Here is an 18,721-nt window from a genome sequence, read left to right on the forward strand (position 1 = left end):
TAAGCATATCTAGAATATCGACTATAGAATCGAAAATCTTCTCGTTCTTTAACGAAACTACAACCTCAAGAGGTACAGAAACCTTCCCTTTTGTGGCTTTCTTTGACTTTATGTATGGAGATAGGTCTGGATGGGATTTTGGACCGGCTAACGAATCATTTTGTATAATATACTGAACCTATACGATGATACGTTTTGAGGTCTGTCTGTGTGGCATTAATAAAAATTGTCCTTGAGGTCTGATTCACCAACTTGAAATCTTAATTTTATTGCGTCCAATCGATGGAATACAGGATCTCTCCCTATCTTCTAATGTAGACGTCTCCTGCTACAATTCTATGGTGTTATAATTCAAGTTGTGCCTAATATCTAGATCGAACTTCAGGATTTCGACCACTGTTTAAGAATCATTTTACAACAATCTCTTATAATTGCGTCATGTATCTGGGGATGTTTGGTGATGGATACACAAAACACTTTAAACTGATTTATTTTAATTTACCACCATCACAACCAGGTCTACAACGCGTTTCTTCTTGGTTTCTTTCCAGATTCTTTCCGGATGTCCTGCTAGTAAACAAGTTCTACTCCTACGACGTTTGCCAATAGCCAACAGAGTGCTCAATCAGCAGAAGCCAAACATAAATGTGGCTCAGATGTGCTTTACTTTCCGCGTCTTTCGTCGCGCGTGTGCAATAGTTAAGCTGTTGGCTGAAATGACAGAACCCTCACCGTGTGGTGGGTATCTGCAGTAGTGGAGTCGCATTCCCGGGCGAATAGAATTTCCAGCCCCCCCCCTCCTATGGCAGGCAGTATGACGCACAGTACGCTCAGCCAATGTGACAAATTTCATCGGTTCAACGGCATGTTGGCAATATTATGACGCAGCAGACTAGCAAACGATTAAAGGTGCCTAGAGGTGCCTATTCCCGACGTGTCATCCCATAGAGACACCCCCCCAGTGGCAGTGTCTGCAGTGAGTGAAACGCCACAACCATCACGAGCGAGTGTGTGAGAGTGATAGAGAGAGAGAGAGAGATCGAGGAAAGTTTGGAGTGTGGGGCGAGGGGCCCCAGGAGTAGGAAAAGTTTAGCAAAAAAAAGGAGCCAGAAGTGAGCAAAATGTATTGTGCCAGTAGTGTGAATAGAATGTCTGGTTGGCTGCTGGTGGTGACGCTGGGCCTGCTGGCCGTGGCGGCCATCGAGCAGGTGGGTGCACACAGTCCCGGCCCCGGGCCCGGACCGGGACCGGGCGTGGTCATCATGCCCAGGCGGCGTTCCTCCAGCGATGGTGCGATGCAGTCCCGGGCGGTGGAGACGCGCGTCCAGTTCAATGTTTTTGAGAACGAACCGAAGGGCACGGTGGTGGGCTACATCCCCACCAAGCCCGGCTTTACCTATCGCTTCAATGAGCCACCGCGAGAGTTCGTGCTGGATGCGAGTACCGGCGAGATAAAGACGAATGCCATCCTCGACCGGGAAGCGTTACGGGCGGACCGTTACGACCTGGTGATACTCTCCAGCCAGCCGACGTACCCGATCGAGGTGCGCATCACGGTGCTGGACGTGAACGATAATGCGCCGGAGTTCCCGGAACCGACGATCGCCGTCTCCTTCTCCGAGAGTGCCATCACGGGCACCCGGCTGCTGCTGGATGCGGCCACCGACAGTGACGCGGGCGAGAACGGCGTTACGGACGATTACCGCATCGTCGATGGGAATCACGACGAAAAGTTCCGGCTTGCCGTTACCACCAGCCCGAACGGGGACGTGTACTATCTGCATCTCGAGACCACCGGCAAGCTGGACCGCGAAAGTCGCGGTTTCTACGCACTCAACATTTCGGCTCGGGACGGCGGCGAACCGGCCCGGTACGGGTATCTGCGCGTGAACGTGACGATTCTGGACGTTAATGACAATCCGCCCATCTTCGACCACAGCGACTACATCGTGTCGCTGAACGAGAGCGTGCTGCCGGGGACGCCCGTCCTGCAGGTGATGGCCTCGGACAGCGATCTGGGTGATAATAGCAAAATAACGTACTACTTGGCCGATGCCGAAACGCAGTTTACCGTCGATCCGGAAACGGGCGTTATTGCCACGACGGAGCAACTCACCTGTCCGCATCAGAATTGCCACGAGGGTGGTCGTAGCTGCCCGAAGAGCTGCGTGTTTACCGTGTTTGCGCGGGATCACGGAACACCGCGCCAGGATGGCCGCACGTACGTGACGGTGAACCTGGTGGACACGAACGATCATGATCCGGTGATACGCTTCCAGTACTTCCCGCCGACCGGAAGGTTCGCGACGGTGGACGAGAATGCCGCGAACGGTTCGGTGGTGGCCGCCGTCTCGGTGGTGGACGCCGACGAAGGCCTCAACGGGGACACCAGTCTGCGCATCGTGGCCGGCAACGATCTGCAACACTTCCGGCTGGAGAAATCGCCCAGCTTTTACATTGTGCGCGTGAACGGTGTGCTGGACAGGGAGGAGATCGGAAAGTACAATCTCACGGTGGTGGCCATCGATCGGGGTGTTCCGCCGCGCACCGCGACCGCCCATCTCATCATACACGTGAACGACGTCAACGATCACGAGCCGGTGTTTGAGAAGTCCGAGTACTCGGCGGTGCTCAGCGAGCTGGCACCGCCCGGTACGTACGTGGCCAGCATTACCGCCACGGATGAGGATACCGGCGTGAATGCGCAGATCTTCTACGACTTTGTCGCTGGCAATCGGGATCAGTGGTTCCGGATCGATCCATCCTCGGGGCTGATAACGACGCGCGCCCCGCTCGATCGGGAGGTGCTTGGGCATGTGGAGTTGAGCATCTCGGCGCGGGACGGTGGACCCAACCCGAAATGGGCCCACACCCAGCTGAAGGTGACCATTCTGGACGAAAACGATGAGGCGCCCACCTTCGCGCAGCCGCTGCTGAACGTTACGCTGAGCGAAACATCACCGCCGCGCACCGTCGTTGTCTCGCTGGCGGCGGTCGATCACGATCAGGGCACGAACGGGAGCGTTACGTACACGTTCCATCCGAGTGTGGAGCGCAACTATCCGGGCGCGTTCGAGCTGGACGCACTGTCGGGCCAGATTTCGACGCGCCGGTCACTCGACCGCGAACAGATCGCCGCGTACGCGCTGGTTGTGATCGCCCGTGATCATGGGTCGCCGCCCCAGTCTTCCAGCGCCACCGTGCGCATCACGATCACGGACGCGAACGACAACGATCCGGAGCTGTATCCGCGGGCGTTCTTCGTGCCGGTGAGTGAGGGCGCACCGGAGGGCACGCTGGTCGCGCAGCTGACGGCAAACGATCGCGACGAGGGTGAGAACGCGATCGTGCAGTATGAGCTGGTCAGCGGTCCAACGACAGATGCGGCCCTGTTTGCCATCAACGGGACGACGGGCGCCCTGACGCTGCGTTCCTCGCTCGCCAAGTCATCCAAGCCGGTGCACCGCGTGGTCGTCAGCTGCAAGGACAGTGGAGGGCGCCGTGCCGCACAGGACGCCGTGGTGGAGGTGGTCAAGGAATCGCTCGTGGAGGAGATCGGATTCGAGGCACCGGTCGCCACCGGGTACGACTTTCGACTGCCGGAAGACAATGGGCGCGATCGCAGACAGAAAACGGTGCCGGAGCGTGAGGTTGGCCAAGTTCGGGCGCGGTGGGCTTCCGCCGGCGGTGCGTCCAATGTTGTGTTTGCGATAGTGCGCGGTGATTCGTCCGGCAGCTTCCGGATTCACGAGCGCACGGGTCTCATCAGCACGACGCAGCACATCGATCGCGAGCAGTACGCTTTCTACCGGCTGACGGTCGCAGCCCGCAATGGGTTGGCGTACGGCGAAACGACCGTAAACATCACCGTGGTGGACGTGAATGATAATGCGCCCGCTTTTCTGTACGAGCACGACGAGATCCGGTTGCCGGAAAATGCGGCCGTCGGGCAGGAGGTGTACGTGGCGAAGGCGAAGGATGCGGACACCGGCCCGAACAGTCAGGTGCGGTTCGGGTTGAGCAACAATCCGGAAAATTTGTTCCGCGTGGCGGAATCGAGCGGTGTGATCTACCTGAACCGCTCGATCGGTGTCGAGCCGGGCACGGTGCTGTCCCTCGAGATTAGCGCCACCGATGGGGGCAGTCCGCCGCTTACCACCCGCACCACCGTGCACGTCACGGTGGAGGACGTCAACGATCACACGCCCGTGTTCGATCACACCTCGTACGAAACGTCGCTGCTCGAATCGATGCCGGTGAATTCGCGCTTTTTCGCCCTGGCCGCGTCCGATGCGGATGTTGGGCCGAACGGTCGCATCGCGTACACCATCGTGGAGGGCAACGTGGATGGGAAGTTTGGCATCTTTCCCGACGGGTTTCTGTTCGTGCGGAGTGCGCTCGATCGCGAGGAGCGTGATTATTACGCACTGACCGTGGCCTGCGCGGACGAAGGTTCGCCCATCCCGCGCAGTTCCTCCGTGCCGGTCATAGTGCACGTGATCGACGAGAATGACAACGCGCCGCAGTTCACGAACGGGACGTTCGTTTTTAGCGTCGCCGAAAACGAACCACCGGACACGTTCGTCGGCAAGCTGACGGCGATCGATCGCGATATTGGGCGCAACGCGGAGCTTATCTACACGCTTTCATCGGCACCGTCGTCCGCATCGCTCGCATCGGCCGCCAGCAAGGATCACGAGGAAGATTTCAGCATCGATTCCCGCAACGGGTTCATCCGGACGCGCCGCTCGTTCGATCGCGAAGCGCTCGGCGGTCAAACGTTCCTCGCGCTGGAGGCCACCGTGTCGGACAACGGTGCGGTACGGCTGCGGGATCGCGTCAAGATCAAAGTTTTCATCACGGACGTCAACGACAATGCGCCGGTATTTGTGCGCGCCCCCTACCGCGTGCAGATTTCCGAGGGTGCCACCGTTGGCACGCAGCTCGTGCGCGTATACACGCACGACGCGGACGAAGGGTTAAACGGGGACGTGTTTTACTACATCGCCGAAGGGAACCGGGCGGAACGCTTCACGATCGACGATTCCACCGGCCAGATTACGCTCGCCCGGGCACTCGATCGGGAAACGACCGCGTCCTACCAGCTGACGGTCGTCGCACACGACGCCTCGAAGCAGCACCGTTTGAGCGCTTCCACCACGGTGACGATCGAGGTGCTGGACGAAAATGACGATGCGCCCGAGTTCACGCAAACGCTCAGCCAAATAGCGATCGTGGAGACGACACCGATCGGCACGGAGCTGATGCGTTTCCGCGCAACCGATCTCGATCTGGGAGCGAACGCGCAGATCGCCTTCTCGATTGCGGCCGGCAACCGGCGCGACACGTTCCACATCGATGCGGTGTCCGGGGCGCTCTATCTGCACCGGAGCCTCGATTACGAGGACACGCAAAGCTACGCGCTGAACATCTCCGCCGCCGACGGTGGCAACCCGCGGCTTTCCACCACCATCCTGTTCGCGGTGAACGTGATCGACGCGAACGACAATCCGCCCGCCTTTCCGAACACGGCGATCGTGCGCCAGATACGCGAAGGCATCCCGCTCAACACGCCGATCGTTACCATCACGGCGGAAGATCCCGACTCGGGGCTGAATGGGAAGGTGCGGTACGAAATCGCCCACCAGGACCCGCAGGATGGGGACGGTGAGCGACACTTTGGCATCAACCCGACGACGGGTGTCATCCACACGCTGCATTTGATCGACCGCGAAGCCATCGACACGTACCGGTTGACGGTGCTGGCCACCGACCAAGCGGCACCGCAAGCACAGAGACTATCGGCGGAAAAGCTCGTCACTGTTATCGTGGAGGATGTGAACGATAATGCGCCTGTGTTTGTGTCGATGAATGCCGCCATTTTGCCGTTGCGAGACAGTGCCGTGGCGGAGATAATGCGCATACACGCGCAGGATGCGGACTCGAGCTCGAACGGGCTTGTGACGTATGAGATGATCGGCGGCAATATGGAACTGTTCCAGCTGCACCGTGCAACGGGCGTGATAACGCTGCGCAAACCCATCTCCAAACCGGACACCCGCTATCAGCTGTCCGTGCGGGCTACGGATGAAGCGGTGCAGGCGGAGCGCAAAAGCAGTGATGCTTACATTACCGTGCTCACTACCGGCGGTACCGGCGGTGGTGCCGGTGGTGGCCCAGTGTTCGCCAAAAAGGACCTCTCCGGCAGCGTGTCGGAGAACGAACCGATTGGCACCAGCATTCTGACGGTGTCGGCCTATCTCAACTCCGTCTCGGACATCGAATACTACGTGACGAACGTAACGTCCGGCGTGAACGGGCGCCAGGTCAATCGGCTGTTCGACATCGACACCAAGCTCGGCATTCTGTCGACCGCGGCCGAGCTGGACCGTGAGGCCGGCATCGAGCACTACGACGTGGAGGTGTACGCGGTTGCCGTTGGTGCCGTGCCGCGTACAACCAGCACCCGGGTAAGTAGCCATTGTTGATAGGCGGTGTGTTGTGTGTGAGAACGGCTTGGGATAAGATAATCTTCCGCCCTGCTCAACCCACGCCAAAAGTGTGAACGGAGTATCTTAATGGGGTGTGTGTGTGCGGGTGTCCGGCGAGCGCTAGGTGTGATAGAGAAATTACGCTCTAATTAAATCAACCTTCCACCCAAATCACTATTTGACAAGCAAAGCAACGCTCGTACGCTCGTAAACGTAAGGTTTAAAAAGCTCATCCCCCAATGCTAATGTTTCGCGGCTTATCAGGGCTCTCCGATCTTCGCGGGCGAACTTTACGAACCTTCACATTTATTCGTACATTTGATAGCTTTTTTGGGCAGTAGGCGAATCGCTATTTACGATGGGGGTCCTCTCGCCTTTCGGCCTTTTTTTTGTTCCCAGCACCCTTCGGTGCTGACTCCCACAACGCTCGGTGTGTGTGTGTGACTTCTTCGCCAAATATTTCTTGATGGTGTAAGCTCGATAAGCGAAAGACACCTTCCAAAAACCCTGAGCTCGTTTTCAGGAGATAATGTGGCGAGGTACCATCGTTGGCATTCGAGGGCTTTTGAGGTTTAATAAACAAGGTTGCGTTATAGAGCAAAGTCCGGCAGTCGTCACTTTTGCAGGGAATAAACTAGCTTCATGAATAAACAGTTCCATCATACAGCTAGAGATAAATGTGGATGAATTTTCAGTTGGTTCTAACTTCATTTTCTGCAGTTTTCTTTCTGAAAGCATCGCTAACAGTTACCACAAGAAACATAACCTCTCTATTACACCTGCAAGAATGTGGACCCCGAACCCGAATGTCAGAGATTCGATCGAAAGAATTCGATTCGTGCACAAGCGACGAACCTGGTTGGCAAGTCGAAAAGCCGTAACATCCCCCCATATTGTATATCGGAACACCAAAATGACTAGCTTGCAAGCAATACATTTACGATTGCTTCTAGGCAAGTATTATGATGCCAGATTATAGGTGTTTTTTTTTTGTTGTTTTGTTTTACCGAGCGAATATTAAAGAAACTGTACGCCGTTTTAAGTTCGGTTCTCTCGTTCTCTGCCCCGTAGGGATGTAATTTCAATATCGCGTTGTGTTCCTCTTTAACTATGCACTTTTTTACCATAATGCTACACACACACAAGTGCGATCACACGATCTGATGGTCCCGTGCTCCCTTTCACTCTTCTTGTGCGTTGTGTTTTGTTCTAGCATCAGGACAAAAGGTTGCCACTCGTCACAAGGAATGGCCGGTGGGAATGCATTTTGACGTTCTTTTACGCAACGTGTTGTGATGTTCTTGCTGTTCTTGAGGAGAGGACGTATATATGAATAAAAATTGTCCGCAAGCATGAATTTGCTAACTACCTAACGTAATTCCTTCTTTTCACATATAGAACATACGTAGAACCATACCGCAAGCCATACATTCGTACTAGCGTTGGGTAAATCTGATTCAGATTTCTGAGTCTAAATGAATCTGAATCTTGATTTCAATGAATTTTCTTTTTCTTCGTGAATATTCCAAGAATTATTGATCGTCATCAGTCCCCAACCACCCCGATCCTTTCCGGTTATGCATCAATGGGACAAGATCCGTGAATCATTTGAGAGGCGATTCGTGATTTGAGTAACTCTTTGCTAAAGATTCATATGAATCTTCTCATTAGTTTTACTGAATAGCACAAATTGTACGAAATATATCAAACTCACTGCTCTTAATCATTCTAAGCTTTTTTTCCACACAACAAAACTCCATAACCACAAAACTTTAACTTCAAACACCGTTACCCAGGCAGACGCTCCTTCAGCGGCAACGCAGTACACGATCGGCCACGAAGCACTCGATCATTATTCCTGAACTAATTTCGATCACTCCAGCCAAACCAAATAGGAAAAGCAAGAAGAAAAAAACAACGTTCCAGCTTTACCCCAAAAAAAAAAAAACGAAGCCTAACACCAACCACACCACGATGTGATGATGATGTGTGCTCAATTTTATGAAATTTTACCGGAATGAACCGTCCAACGCTGCGCGCGCCCCAACAGCGGTGTTGAATGGCGGAAGATTCATCGGGCGAAGCATTAGCGTTCACGGGCGTGCCCCCGGTCGCGCACTTGGGTCCGTGGCAAAAACGCCAACAGAGCCCACAACATTAATAAGCATTCGATTCGTCTGTGATCCGAAATCTGTTGGCGCGCAGAAAGGGGGATGATGAAACCGCACAGCAAACAGCCGCGCCCGGGCCAGGAACTCGTGTCTCGATCTGCAGTAATTATCGTTTGTTTTTTGGTAAACGGTGCTCAATTTGAATAATTTAAGCAAAACTTTTCACCCTGGTTGTGTTGGAAATAGACTCACACAAGCACACAAGCACCGAGAGCGGCTGGAAATTGCAAAATGGACAAACAATCAGCATTTCAATCCACCGGCCCCAGAATGTGGCAGATGGTTTGCTGATCATGCTTTGTTTTTCCATTTCTAACAGTTCCGGCTCCGTTTGCGGGCATGCCCAGATTTACCTGACATATGGCCATTCCCAACATCTTTTAGCGATAGTTCCATAGAAATCATTGTAGCACTTTGAAAACTCCCAAACCTGATCAGACTCTCCTTCCTGATCCTGTTGCGCAAGCCATCAAAAAGGTGGTATTTATAGTTACTTTCGCAAATCTCCAGTTACATCACCAAACGACTTCAGACGTTCGGCCCCTTTCCTTGCTTCACCCTCTCACTAAAAATCATACACAAGCAAACCATTCTCGAGTCGTGCATCGGAACCAAAGCTCAGCCCGCTAACGACTGCCTAATCATCGATAAATCCATACCTTAAAATTGCTCCAACGATCGAACACCGCACGATGAAGACGGTTTAATCATTTTACTGCTGCTACTTTCTTCCTGTACCTTCCAATTTCGACGGAGCATCTTTTAGACATTGATTGAATGCCGGTGAAGGGCCCGATTCCACCGTGGCTGGTGGTTTATGTCTTCACGCTGCCCGCGGAAACCCTGTTTCCTCCCTTAATGTGTGCCTTCGCCTTCAAATTTTAAAATCACTGATAGAAAGTCGCGATTTATGGTTGTAAATTACGTTTCAAAGTTTTCAATGCAAATGTCATCGGTAATCAATGGATGTTTTTTTTTTTAAATTGGTAGAGATTGATTGCAAAACTAGACACGGTTTTGAGAGGTAACAACAAGTTCTTTGTAGGATAGAGGTCGAGTAATAGCCAAGATAGAGGTTCGCCATTTTGGATTTCATTTGACGTTTGGTCGCCCGTGTAAGATTCCTTGCGTCTAACCTACTTGTTTACTATATCCCGATTAATTAACACAACCACACACAAAACATTTGAATGGAAAAGAGCGTGCAAACGTCAAATCACGTGTAACGAACTTTTGGCTACTTGTCAAATTGCTCTATATTACTCGACCTCTATCCTACACAGAACTTGGGCAACAATCAGAAAATATTCGACATGACAAGAATCTAGTAGGCCAACATAAAAACATCCCTTTTATTTTTTACAACTCAAAATTTCTTATGTGATCTAAATGCTAAATTGAAGATACGTTTTTGTTCTGTCGGCTGTCTTTAATGCAAAGATGGCTGTGACCAAGAGATGCATGCCACGATATGATAGTTACAGTAGATGGTACTCCAGTGCAAGCAGTGTGTTCCTTCATTCCATCCATCCACACCACAGACGCTCAGTTTGCTCGAGGCTACGAGTGAACGAGATCCTTTTTGTAAACGTGTTTCTCACATCAACCCCAACGACGCCATCTTGCCATCCACCAACAAGTGAAACCGAGCGAAGAATAATGTTCTATAAGATTGCTCTCACACGCTCCGGACGGAACTTGACCAACCCGTAATTTAAGGTGATTCAATTTTCATTCTATCGCCAAGTGAAAACTTCGCATAGCTTTGGGACCACTGCAGTGAAAGCATTTGCTCAATGTTGGGCTTTAGACACGATCGTCCATAATCCTAAGTGGTCTGAACTTACCCTCGCACACTACAATCAATGTAGGCCGTGGGTTGGGGTTATGGCGGGAAAAAGCGTTGTTTGATTCGTGATTTAATTAAAAACCCCATCCATGGAAAAGCTCAACCTCTAGCTTTTACACACACACACACACACACACACACTCGACGGACGCCGGTCCGGAAAAACGACGATGGCTTTTTTGCGACATCGAGTCGACAAATCGTGGGATGCGAGTATCAATAACTCAAATTAGCATAAATGGAAACGAGGGGACGGGAAAAGCAACAACAGAAAAGAAAAGACGTAACTGGCAATGGGACGCATTCGCAACTCATTCACAGACTCCACACCAAGCGCAAGTGCAGCGCAAAGCGCAGAACGTACAAAAAAACACGGCGGCTTCTCGGTGTGCGCGACGTTAGGCCGAGACCGAGACACAGAAACAAAAAGAGGCAGCAAAAAAAAAAAACAAGGAAAACAAATGGCTTCTTGGCTTTCGGGTTTTACAGGCACGATTTCCACGAGTTGTGCACGTAACGCGCTTAAAACTGAAAGTATGTACCTTTAATTGAAATGTATGTATTTTTCAGCGCGCGGTGAGTGAAAGTTGCCGGGATGCACGGGGCTATCGTGCCGGTGGTAGACATCCACTCGCCCGGCCCGGTGGATTGTATAGTAGCGTCTAGCGATTGACGGGTTTAGTGATACGATTTCTCAAACCTTTTGCTGGAAAAGTGCGCTCTATCTTCCTTTGCGGAATTGATGCTTTGCACGGCCGCCCTTTTATTCGTAGACGTTATGTTTCATTTTTTTATGAGCCATTCCAGCATCCGGGTGTGTAATGTCATATTTCCCGGTAACCGACAAGCCGGCATGCGATGAGTTTGGGCTGAGTATCTGGGGACTTTATAGGAAACCCGTTTCCAGTACCTTTTACTTTAGCGAAATTAAACTCTTAACACTGGATCAAATCAATTCCTAACTTCTGAGGAACTCCGGATACGACTGTTTAAAGTTAACCGTACGTAATTGTATAATTTACATGGAAAACTTTTAACAGAGCAACCATCGACTTACCATTACTGTGTGGTAATTTGCTGTGCCCAGTGGCCTCACAGGAATCGTTACTGTTACTGACCCTTTTGCCTCTCTGTTGTGCCCTGGGACCATTTTGGCTTGCCTGAACTAACTAAGAAGAAAAGCACGCAGAAACAAAAATGGCAAACCCCGTGCAGAATCTTAACGGGTCAGCCGAGACACTTTTAGAGCGTTTGGTGTTACTACCACGGTGTCCATGTTGGTGTGTATCGTTACTAAGTGTAACTCCTAATTCGCTCTCTCCTTTAATGTCGTCTGTCGCTGTTACCCGCACGGTTTCGTTCGTTTTACTTACGTAAGGGAAAGAAATAAAACCGAAATCCCATCCACACCATCGTGGCCGCACATAAGGGCCCCCCACCCCCGTGCCTAATGCATGACGAGAATTGGCGCTCCGACAAGTCCGTCGTGTGGTTGAGGGTTTTTTTTGTATTTCGAACTCCTTCAAACCGTCCACATCGTAACTCCGTCTCTCCCGTTCTTTTTCTTTTTTTTTTGTTTTGCACAGTCCCAAGGAATTTCAATTCGCAAGCTGTGGTCCATTTTATGCTTTTACGTTTTCTCTTCTCTATCTCCGGTCCGGTATCTTTCGAAATTCCCGACAACAACTCGACGCATTCTCCTAACCGCGACAGTATTAACGACGATGAGTGATGGCGTGTCGCCCCATTCGACATGGCTACCACCCCACCTCACCATGGTTTTCCACCCCACTCGAACGTCACGTTCCCTGGGCCTGGCGTACTGCGGTGCTGCGCGTCGGTACGATGCGTTGATGGTGGTCAAACGCATTCGCTACCATCATCGCTCATCGCTTTAATTCTCGGAATAATTAACCATCCGGGACAGGGGACGACACGATCATTCGCACACGTGTGCCGAGTGTTTTCGGTGGTTGGTTCTTGTGTGCACTTAAATTTGCACTCCACATCTTGGTAATAACCCCCCTTCCGGGCCCGCGTGGCGGCATGGTGCGATACCAGATTGTGCGACTGGAGAGACTTTTGATGTGACTTTGAGTGAATGTGAGCCATTTTACGCCCAAAGGGGGGAAACGGAAACGGTATACCATTTAATCGTTGGTCAACCGATCGTCATGGTGTGTGGACAATTCGTTAAACTTATACAATTAGCGAATCTAATCGGCAATGGGAAAATGGCGGACTCAAAGCCCTTTTTTCACAGTTTCTCGAACGCATAAAACATGTGCCCGGTTACGCCACTATTGCAGTATTGCTCAAAATCTTCCTAGAACAAAATGTTCTCGAATACACATTCCATCGTACTACACACAGCATATTCTCACAGATTCGTATCTGCGCTGTATTCCGTCCTGTCATTGCTAATTCTACAGCCTTTCGTGTGAAAAAATGGTTCTCCTTCATAAGACAATAGTTGTTCGGCAAGGTTCGCTGTCGTAAGGCTTAGATCCTTCAACAATTCGGTTGCAGGATGTTTGCTGTTTCATTACGAGCGTGTTACGGCGACACCATGACGAGGGACTTGCCATATTTAATTGTTAACCGTCGTTCGTCGACGCTTCTCCGTTGTTCTCTGAGCTCTTTGTCCATTTAACGCTTGCTTGTAATGCAGAAAAAAGGTTTCCGAAAAGGATCTGAGAAGAATAACGCATTTTAAAGAAAGGACTTGCAATCTGTGTTTTTTTTTAAACAATATTTCCTGCTATCAGCCAAGCTGTGAGGATTTACTCTCTTTGTGGAATTAGTACTCTTTTGAATGCTCCTAAACCTCAAGGACCCCAAGGACTCAAGGTAGCTGACGAGTTCTGTATCAGCAGAAATCTCGTTTAAATCTCCATCGATGGCTTTCAATATACTTCGACGACTAATAAAAAGACTAGCAAGCGGAGACAAGCAGAGGCGGATTTCCCCTTTTCGGGACCCCAAGCGGTGGATACCTAATGAGGTCCCTAACCGTCTTCCAAAATATATGCAATCTAATATGAGTAATAGATGAAAAAAAAAAAATCATTTCGGTTTTATTAACAATTAAAATTTAACCGAATAGTCAGTCCTTGCTACGGAGGATTGTCCCGGATGGTACTTCGAATCTAATTCTTCCTTTAATGCATTTACCAGTCGGAGATTTCAACGAAAGTAATGAAACGAACGCAACAATATTTGTAATACCTTTACCTACTTTAATAAGCTTCATATTAATGTTAACATGTTGTCCAAATTATAGAGAATATTACGATCTTCAACTATTCCGCAAGCAATGAATTATCTTGTCGGGTATCTAAAATCAAGGAAATTTCAAACCTTTCTGCATGTGCATACAATGAGACATGCATTGAAACAGGAAAAGGAAGAACCTACAAGAATGTGTGTGTGTGTGCGTGTGAGGGAGAGAGAGAGAGAGAGAGAGACTGAGTTAATTGTCCTTAAAAATGTGTAATTGTTGCGATATTTTAGCAGCTTTAGAAACAAAACATTAAAGCAAAAATTTCTCGAGGCTTATTTCTTCTTCTCCGATTGCGTTTTTTTTTTCGGTTCTCCGGCTCATTACTTCCATTCTGCTATGTGCTCGATCAACTGTGTGCACCGTTCGTCCCCCCCCCCCCCCCCACCCCCTTCCTACTGTCCGGATCACTGCGGCTCTATGCAGATGAAGTGTTGTAACCGGACCTGGGTTGAGTAGTAAAGCCGGTCGGCCATCGGGTACCTCTGGGGCCCGGGCCGGTAAACATAAAATCGCGTAAGATGACGGTACGCAAACATTAAATTTCAGCCTCATTCGTCACTGGTGCATTTATCCTTCGTCCGTTTTCTGAACCCTGAAGGGGACTTCCTACTCGCCGCGCTCGCTTTGTGCCATTCGGGCGTCATCACGCCGTACCAACCATTTCTTCCTGCTGAAATTGTCTTTTTTTACTTTTTTTATTTTTGTTGCTGCAGTTATTGTTGCGCTGCAGCGTTTGGTCCTGTGGCACTTTAACATATTATATGCCTCCCTGTTCCACGCCCGAGAGCTCGCTGTCAGTGCACGCTTGCTGTAACACGTTCTCCGCACATCCATCCATCACATCCACTAGCTGTGGCGCAGATCATTTGCTGATTTATCATTGTGCCTCGTACACGATGCTTGACGAGACAAACTGCAAATCGTATCGCTTTGCCGCCCAGTTTCATTTGCAAATCATAAAGTTTTGCATTTCTTATTCCCTCCCGCTCTCTCGCTCTCTACGACATTTGCATGCATCGTGCAGAATTACTAACGAGTTACTAAGTACGAATATTTGCCAAATTGTGTATTATTGCTAAATTATTGTATGATCACACTGAAGCGTAGTTTACACTTATATCTTACTTATAGAAATGTTCGCTCAAACGCACTTATTGGGAACGATAGTCATTGCATCATCTTTAAATCGTCAATGTTCAATTTTAGTAGAACAGTTTGAGTGGAAGAATCTTTTTTATTGCTGCACTCTTTTATAACGCACCCCCAGAAAACACTTAAACGCTTCAAGCCGCAGCAAAGTGAGCGAATAATTTTACCAGACATATTTACGCAAAGGTCTCTTCTGCCGGTCGTAAAATAAGCGTCAGGCCCCGTAGTAACGTGGCACCACTGCAGAGCCCATGCATGCTTCACAAGCGCTGAGGGTTCGCTCCGGACGATGTCCCCCCGAGTGCGATGGTTTCAGCGTGCAAAGACACAGTCGCGCAATGTCGCCAGTGCCACTGTTATTGCCACCCTGTATTGTAGAGCCTACTGGCCTTCGAAGACATTGTTGTAAGTGTCGGACCCGGTGCAGCATTTCGGTTTATGTAGCTGTGTTTTGGACACCTTTTGACCATTGCAAGGATTTGTGTATGCACACAAAAAACCCCCAGCATTGGTTCTTTACCTTCGATTTCATTGCTTCCCATTGGCATTAGTCCGAATTTTTGTTTACGTTTCCGATTGCAAACAGATTTATATTGCCATTTTATTTGTGCTAACCAACAGCTAAATTAAGCGCTGCAGATGCGAGTGCCAAAATAACGTGTCGCTGCTGCTTGGTCCGGGCCAGTCGAAATGGTAGCGCATTACAAAGTTATTGCACCGATGCGGGAAACCGCTTAAGCCTTTTCCGTACACGAGGGGCACGACGCGAAATGTAATAGATTGTAAATAATTGATGGGCTGAATGGATGGGTGAAAGGATCGTCAAACGGTTTTAATCGGTGACGTTTGGGACAGTTCCAGCTATTTCGCAATCCGCATGAATTGAATTACATTTCAACGATCTGAACGAATTTAAATCGGAATGGGGATGTGAATTTCTATATCTGCTTACCTTAATGTACACCTTTTCGCATGTACGCATGCACTTTAATAGTGATTAAATTTACCAATCGCCCGTCTATTCTCTTCCGCCAACAGATACGCGTCAACGTGCTGGACAAGAACGATAGCCCGCCGCGGTTCCAGAACCTCCCGTTGGTGTTCAGCGTGTCGGAAGATTTGGCCGTCGGCCAGACGGTGGCGCGCATCACCGCAACGGACCCCGATACGCTGGGAAAACTGGAGTACACACTGCTGGAAGGCGACGCACCCAAGTTTGCGCTCGAGCGGGAAACCGGTTTGCTAAAGCTGCGTGATACGCTCGACCGCGAGACGGAGGAGTCGTACCGGTTGAAAGTCAGTGTGACGGACGGTATTCAGAGCACCGAAACTACGATCACTATTCAGGTAGGTTGTGCCGTGGAGCGTTTTTTATTTTCGTTTTTCAGCACCAGCATCAAAATTCTCTTCTCCTCACCATCACCATCCCTCCGCCCCCCCATACCCATGCCGGCTAATGCGCATCGCGTCCTTATTCTATGGCAGCGAAATCAATGCTTTATTTCCAACCTGCCATCATCCTGCAGCAATTTTTGGCAATGTGTCCAAGACCAGTCCAAACCATCCTGACTCACGCGCTTGCGTTTGATTGATTACTGAAAAATCATAAAAGCTTTTCCGGCCGGGCTGGTCTTTGGGATGGTCGTCCCTTCCCCCCCTCCCTCGTATGTTCGTATTTATTCGAAACACATTAAAAAGATTCCTGGCCTCGTTCCGCTTGCGTTTCTCGCTACTCCCCTCCGTCGCAACCTGGCCAGCGGCGATGCACTTGATGCGAAGATGTAACTTAATCGCAAAAGTAATCTTTTCTGCGATGCCCAACGTTAACCAAGACGCATACCATTTGGCCGTGCATATTCATACGATCGTGCCTCCAGGCAGCGTAGGAAATGCTTGCTGCAGCACGCAGAACTGCATACACGCGCGCGCGCGCACGATCGTCTCAGATCACACACACAGATTGTGAGAGTTAATGGTTGCGGCAATAAGCAACTTGTCCCTTTCAGCAGTCTATTTCCACATGGCATCCGGCCGTGGCAAGGAGAGATAGTTCTGGGGTGCGGTCAAAGGTTATGGCCCACAGCATTCCAGTGATGAACAAACGAGCTTGAGCCGTTTTGGCCGCATGGTACTTTCTCTTTCCCACTTTGTGTCATTCTATTCTGCCCAGTCCCAGTGGATCTGTCTACGTTTTCTGTTGATTTTACAATGCTATATCGCTCAGATCGTACGATCGCGATCACTTTGTCTAAAAACTAAACCAAAAGTTCTGAGTGGATCAGAAATAGAGTAGTGATGGTCAACGTTGAAGTTCCTGTAGCTGTCAAGAGGAACTCCTTCTTGATTCAGAATCTCCGTAGCAATTGCCTAGGTGTTTGATAATTTCTTGAATTCTTAAGAAGTATGATCGTTTCATCATAAATTTCATTGGCGATTGAGAAATTAGTATTCTCTCTCTCATTTCTTGGCGTAATGAGCTGTTATAAGCTCCTGCCTGTCATATCTGGCTTAATATACTTATGTTTACCACGTAGCCGGATATTCAGTCCTTGCTGCGGGGGAAGTCCGGCTTTGCTACCAATACACCACTGGGCCCGCCCCGATGGAAATTGGAATGAGAGTTGGAAATTATAGACATCCAAATCCACATAACGCGGGACAGTCCAGTGGCATGATGGTTGCGGCGCCGATCTTCACACGAACGGACCGGACCAAAATCCCATCTGGACCAATCCCCGATAGTAATGACTAACCGTTCGGCTACGTGGTAAATAAGTTGATATACGATGAATATTATTAAACTCTCTCTGACTGACCTACAGTGAAATTTACTGACATTAAACACGGGAACAATTAGAGACAACTGAAGTTGATATACATCTACTGTGGTACATTTACATCACATAAACATGGGACGACAACTCCTCTCCCAGCCACCACGACGCCATCGTAAGTGCCTGTTTGTAACACACAACAAAGCAAAGAATTTACGCACACAGCGTTAGAACACGCTTCAAGTGTGTTTGAAGGTGTTTTCAAACTACCCGAAAATTGTGCACATAAATCGACGAAAACCCCCCCTCCCCATCTTTTCGAGAACTTTATCTTTCCGATCAACTACAGACACTCGAATTCCACCTCATCCTCCGGCTTGGCTTCTCACTCGTTGATTGTTTCCCTTTTGGTTTACCGCTCCATCTCGCCTCACCATTACCCCTCGCCACATATTATGTGCTTGCACATATGTTATCCTTTATTATTAAAGTATGATTGACATCACGAAGCAGCCGTTCCGTTGTCCGGTGAATATGAAATGTTCATTTTGTAGATCCGTACGCACCTTTGTGGTCCGCTCGTTTTTTTTTTTTCTCATCGATTCCATCTACCGATCACATTCAGACCTCTGCTTAATCATCCACGTTCTTCTTGCTCCGTTCTGGACGCCTTTCGAATGCTGCTTCCACTGATTCTTCATGGCTTCCGAGGCAATAATCAAAAGGCTACAAACGAAGTTTGGTACTGCCTTTTGTCAAACAACCAGCACCGATTGCGCTGTCTCCGTGTACAGCCTCACAGGAGTGTGACTCATTTCCTTACCATGACCAATACAGACGCAGCGATTTTTTAGAGAGATTTAATCGTGGCAAATACGTTTTGTACAATATGATCAAGATTAAAGCTGTGGCGAATAGTTCCGATCATTGTTACGGGTCGGCGCTGGCAAAGGGAAAAGTGTGAAAGAGACTGGCACGGATTTGATAACGAACATTAATTGACA

The 18,721-nt window shown here is 49.6% G+C and overlaps 1 protein-coding gene across 1 annotated transcript in view; it reads left to right on the forward strand.

Annotated features, from left to right (window-relative positions):
- The first annotated feature begins 1,121 nt into the window (after nt 1–1,121).
- Nucleotides 1,122–18,721, forward strand: part of LOC128304750 (cadherin-related tumor suppressor) — a 41,472-nt gene continuing 23,872 nt past the window's right edge. Inside the window, exons 1-2 of the mRNA XM_053041979.1 lie at nt 1,122–6,470; nt 15,982–16,290. Coding sequence (XP_052897939.1) covers nt 1,122–6,470; nt 15,982–16,290 — 5,658 coding nt within the window. The remainder of the gene's footprint in view (nt 6,471–15,981; nt 16,291–18,721) is intronic.

This window comes from Anopheles moucheti, chromosome 3, assembly GCF_943734755.1.
Source record: "Anopheles moucheti chromosome 3, idAnoMoucSN_F20_07, whole genome shotgun sequence".
Classification (NCBI taxonomy): Eukaryota; Metazoa; Arthropoda; class Insecta; order Diptera; family Culicidae; genus Anopheles; species Anopheles moucheti.